The sequence below is a fragment of the Notolepis coatsorum genome, assembly GCF_963971535.1.
Source record: "Notolepis coatsorum genome assembly, chromosome: 3".
Classification (NCBI taxonomy): Eukaryota; Metazoa; Chordata; class Actinopteri; order Aulopiformes; family Paralepididae; genus Notolepis; species Notolepis coatsorum.
The window spans coordinates 185,156,759-185,162,561 of NC_140167.1; the positions used below are offsets into that span (position 1 = coordinate 185,156,759).

The 5,803-nt window shown below is 44.4% G+C and overlaps 1 protein-coding gene across 1 annotated transcript; it reads right to left on the reverse strand.

Moving 5' to 3' along the window:
- Positions 1 to 5,388, reverse strand: klf5b (Kruppel like factor 5b). Its single transcript, XM_084310054.1, has 4 exons — positions 5,211 to 5,388; positions 3,234 to 4,215; positions 2,997 to 3,056; positions 1 to 2,591 (listed from the first exon to the last, which is right to left on the reverse strand). Exons 1-4 carry the CDS (start codon positions 5,385 to 5,387, stop codon positions 2,413 to 2,415), a joined length of 1,398 nt encoding a protein of 465 aa, XP_084166180.1. The 5' UTR covers position 5,388; the 3' UTR covers positions 1 to 2,412.
- Between the last annotated feature and the right edge of the window lie 415 nt (positions 5,389 to 5,803).

Genomic DNA, 5,803 nt, shown 5'->3' on the forward strand with positions numbered 1-5,803 from the left:
TTTCCCAAAATGTTGGCGTGTTCCTTTAAAGGAAAACTGAAATAATTAACGGTCATTACTCAAATTATAAATCAAATTATATTTGGTCAGACTCATAAATAGAAAGAGGTTTTCTCACAACATCCCAGTAGTTACTGTGTTTTGGAAGTCTTTAAAAGCCAAGAAAGGGCGGCAAACATGTGACTTTTGCAGTGTAGAATACCGGACAAGCCTGCGGAGGGGAACTTTGTTTTTCATTCATCAGGAAAACATCAAAAGGCACTTTGAACTGGTCTCAGAAAGAATAAATAAATATGTTCGTATTGTACAGTATATGAAAGACAGCAGCCACATGCACAGAGGAACAGCTGCTCGGACCAAAGACAAGAGCAACCCCCGTGACCCCGCCCTCCAGAGGGGGAGACAACGTGGGTGCTCATGCAAATAGCAATGACGTTATATATGTTTCTGAGAATGATTGGGACAATATGCGTGAAGTCGGTAGCGAAGGTTTTGCATTACTTCTTCCTAGTGCGTCTGTCATAGGAGAACACACCGTGTCCCCTCGCCTACTGAAACGTGCTTTAGATATGGGATTCTAGTCCTCGAGCATTGACACTATATACTGTATATGAGCAGTAATTCTCGTTTGATTTTGAACCGAGTAAGATACTGTAACATAGTTGTGAAGTGATATCCGCATTTATAGGCAAAGGCCCATGTGTTACATGGTACATGTTGATTCGTCTTCTGAATCCATTCATATATATTTCATTTTCCAAAAAGCATGGTCATGAATTTTGACATTCATTCCGTGGAAAAGGTCCAAATGAAAATTGCTCGCAGGATCATAAAACCCAAGGTCCTAAACATAACACGAGGACTTCCTCCTCTTGTAGGCTACTTGTTTTTAAGTACTAAATATTGCCCATGGTAAGAATTACTTTTGTTTGTGGCGTCAGTGAACCCAGAAAGAAACTCGAGGGAACATCAGGCATCTCTGTTTTCATCCAGCTGAGATCCACTGATACTAAAAACATACTGTACATATACCCAACATTTACACAAGTCCAAACAATTGTTGATACATGTGGTTAAATACATCATTACCACAAAATGGCACTTTTTGGGGGGATAGCATCTATCTGTGCATGTGTCTGGAAGAAAAAGTAACACTTTCTATATGGACCATATCTAGAGTAAAATGCATTATAAGGACATTAAAGACTGGTGAATAGCTATAAAGAAGCAATAATGAACATGATTATAAACATGCATAATATGTAATGATGCATTGTCATTGTACCAATATTCATATTACATTCTGAAGTGTCATTATGGCAAGTTATGACAACTCATAATACTAATGTAGACATAATTTAGGACATTTCCTATAATGCATTATAATGGCACATTAAGTGCACTACAAGGTTTTGGCAAGTGAATAATAGTGACTATGCTCCTATATGACATGACATAAGCACAGTTTTAAGTAATTAAGTCTTACAAACTGTAGTTGTGACTAAACTATAAATATTGGTAACAGCTGTCCTTACCAACAAAACGGTAAGATACAGTACATATCAATATTACACTAGAAAGCTGTTTATGTAGTCTTCAAATTATTTTCTGGCCAAAATCAAACATTCACAGTGCAGCTAATACTATGACATTTTTATAGTATAACCTAGTTATGTATTTAACAAATACAATCTCAAATAAAAACCAATATGAGGAAAGCTCCAAGTAAAGGAGAAATGCTTAGCATTGTGATTTGCTATATCGCTTGACCTTATAAATCATAACAACCCTTCGCTGCATCTAGACATATTATTAATGCATTATAACCATCTATAAAAGGCCTTATAGTGCATGGGTAGATTTGGTCTTCAAAGAAAATGACATCAAAGAAACCTTAAAAATACTATTTCCTTTCATAAAAGCAAACATTGTTCATGGCCTTACAGTAGATATTGCATTCATTTTACATAAGAAGTCATCTTTCACTGCAAACTAAAATCAAAATATATATTCAAAATATAGTTTTAAAAACATTCAATATTGGTTTTGCATTACAATTTGACCAATGATATGTAATATTACTTTGAGTACATGAGACCATGGCAGGATTTCCTGAAAATGTCCCGGCAGTATTTGGGTATACCGGCGAAAACAAAACCAAACTAAACAAAAAGAAAAGTGGCAACATTAGATCATTTTTTCAAATAAAAGAAACACAACACCAGTTTGCGGGCCAGCACTACTCAAAATATATCCACTGGGGAGAAAGTGGTCTAATCCTTGAAGATAAATCAGTTCTTCGTTTTTATTTATTTTTTTGTTCCTATTCGTGAGCACCAGCTTTTTCTTTTTGTCAAATGTACATAATATTCTCCACAAGAATCGTGGTAAAAGTGAAAACGAAAGAGTTCTCTAGCTCTGGTGTCTCTTCATGTGCAGGGCCAGGTGGTCGGAGCGGGAGAAACAGCGGTTACACACGCCACACTGGAAGGGCTTAGCCCCGGTGTGCTTCCTGAAATGGCGAGTCAGCTCGTCGGAACGTGCGAAGCGCCACTCACAGCCCTCCCAGGAGCATACGTACGGCTTCTCTCCTACGGCATACAAAGCAGAAATGAGTCGCAGTGGAAAACAGCAACATGTGCAATTATAAAACAACACCGTCTGACCCTTCCACTACGTTTCCTAAATAAATCATTAATTCATTAATGTCGATGGGAATAGTACGGAGGCCGGTGTGTGTGTCACGCATACGCTAACCGTGTGAGTGTTTCCTATCCTGCCCTCCTCTCTGAGGAGCGCTAGCGTGATGTGATTTGACAGCGGTGTGGTGTGGGCCAGGTCTGTCAGCAGACAGACTTCATCTGCATGCCAAGAGCATTCTTCTGCCTGGCAACATAACAAACTCGCCCCCCCCCCCCCCCCCCCCTCCCCAAAAATAAGAAATGAGGCCACGGCGGAGATCTTTTATGGTATTAACAGCAAAAGTTTTTTTTTACCTGTGTGGGTCCGTAGATGGGCTTTTAAATGGGAAGACTTGGTATAGACTTTCTTGCATCCTAATGGGAAAGAACGAGAATTACAGTCACTGAACTGTGTTACATGTAGCTAGCTGGTGAGGCTTGTAGATAGGAAGCCTGTCATAATGCCTTACATTACAACAATCCAATCATACATGCAGGAGAATAGGTTCAGCTCTGTAGCTGTGTTAGTTAGCCTGGAGGGTGCAGATTCACCTGGCATGTCGCAGTGGTGAATCCGCCTCCTCTCCAAGTCGGGGTTATTCCTGCGGTTGTACTTCAGCAAAGCAGACTGGGTCAGTGCCGGGGACAGCGGGCCGGCGCACAGCGTCGTCTGAACCGACCCCGAGGTCTGGAGCGGCGCCTGCAGCCCCGAACTCTGAGCTAATCCGCCGCCGGAGTTCTGGACCAAACTCAGAACGGGGCTTTGTTGGACCGGCGCTAGACCGCCGGAGGTCAGGCCCGGTCCGACGTGGTGGCGGGTCGGAACCGTCAATTTGGAGGCAACGCTGACCTCGTAGGAGGGAGGCGGGGAGAGATTGTGGAGCGCCTCTTTCCCTCTGTCCGGACTTCCGGGCTCGGAGTTTGGCGGGGAGGGCGGCAGATAGGCCGCTCTCTGCTGATGGCTTAGCTGTGGCGAAAAGGCACAGCCTTGGTTCTGTGGACGACGGCCCACAGGCTTGACAGGGTTCTGGACGGGGCCCAGATGGAGGTTCCCGAACGGGAGGCTCAGTGGGGTCATGGGGACGCCGCAGCCGCCGCCACGCAGCTCAGAGTTCACCTGCGTCCCGGGCACCAGCTGCTCCAGGTCAGAGTTCAACAGCTGGAACAAGGGAACGTCCTGGAAGTCCAGGGAGGGCATTTCCTGTTTGATGAAGAAGCTCCCGCTGCCCGCATCCGCCGGGGTACTGAAAACGCCCGGGTATTCTGGGATCGGCGGCACTCCGTTGCCCTGACAACTGGGGTGGATCAGGGAGTGGGAGAGTGGCTCCGTCTTGATGGGCCTCACGGGCCTGCAGAGTCCGGGGTGCAGGTACGTGACCTCGGGCAGCAGGAGGCTCATGTTGATGCTGTAGGGAGACCCCAGGTCTTCGGTGAAAGAGGGCTCCAGCAGGAGACCACCGTCCCTGCACAGCCTCTTGGACTCCAGCGGCCCGTGGGGGTGGGGAGACAGGTATTTGTCCATCTCCGATTTACCCTGGATGAAGAAACACAATAGTTAAGTATGCATAATCCGACATAGTGTAGACCGTGTGTGTCTCTACCAGAGAGGGGAAACTATAAAAAAAATACATTACACTGCAATTATCATGCAATGCACTCACTTATGACTGAGTAAGGCCTATGGCTATAGGCAAGCATTCCCGGGTCATTGAATTATTTCAATTCCCCTGCATATTCTTCCTACTTGCACTTACTATTGGGCCAGACGAGAGGTGACCACGTTCATACAGTCAGCGGTGAAATATTTATCATAGACACTGCACTGCCCCATTGGCCTTATGTTACATTCCCACCTCTGCCGTAAAGCCATTCATTCCCAGAGCCCAAAAAAGACCAGCTGACTAATGCAAAACCATGATCAGAATTGCTCACCGTTCTCAACTGATGATGAAGCATCGCAAATAACAAAACATATCAATCCCGATGCTCATGATTTCGGGACGGGCCTGAAGCCGCACTTGTGTAAAAAAAATAATTAGCACATTAATTAAAGAACTTCTCCCAATGCCTCCCTCCCTGGCGTTCGAGGCAGCCGCCCTTCTTCTGTAGCTCGTGTATATGGAAATCCGGGGCTGAAATTAGAACATCCAGTTGCTCCGATTGCAGCTCTATGCATCTTCCCCACAACAAGTTTTGAGAAGGGGTGCCGTGCAACGTTTTATGATCCCCTGTCTGTCTCAGATGTTGTAGCCTATTTTGCCCCCGATATAGTCCGTCCTTTAATTCATCGATGGTCCGTATCATCTCAGTCATTCAAAGCCCACCACACTAGTTACAAAACAAACACATATTTGGCCTAGATTGCTAGATACATAATCAAATACAGGATATTTGATGGTATCAATACAATCTCTCTGAGCTACAGTATAGCTACATCTCTCGTATCACTATTCTGTGATTTTATGCCAAGATACCTTATCATCGCCGATTGGCGCACACAGCCCGTTATGAAAAAGAATAGCACCCTACCAAATTGTAATCGTGAAAGGAAGAAGTTCCCGTGGTCGCATCCCTTGTCGTGTGGTAATAAAGCACTTGTCCGTAATCTTGATCACCTCTCAGCCCGTCAGCAGTTGGAGGCGCTGCTGGTTTACAGTGCTGCCCCGGAGCAGACCAGACACGGTTCGCTGAAAACACAGTGGCCATAAACGCAGCAGATCATGGACTGTTGTCAAGTTGAACCTGAATCTTTTTTTTTTTTTTTTTTTTTTTTTTGTGGGTTAAATAAATGCAGCATAAATAAGAATGTTTCTGATTGAAACAAATCGCACAAGAAGCCAGGCGTGCAGCTGTCAGGCGTTCATTCTCTCTATTTTGCGCTGGCTTGTCAAATTACGCAACTCCGTGATATCAGAGCGTCTGCAGGGCGGGGCTGCACATGCTGCTGCACACAGAGAATAAACACGACACAGACACCCCCTATCATATCATATATACCTTGTGTTTTACAACCAGGCTACTTTAATTTGCAGTTTAAAGTTAAAGGAAACAAACAAACAAAAAAAAGCACCTGACTGGTATGTCATAAATGTATAGCGCACTGTCTTGATCTGTATGTCATG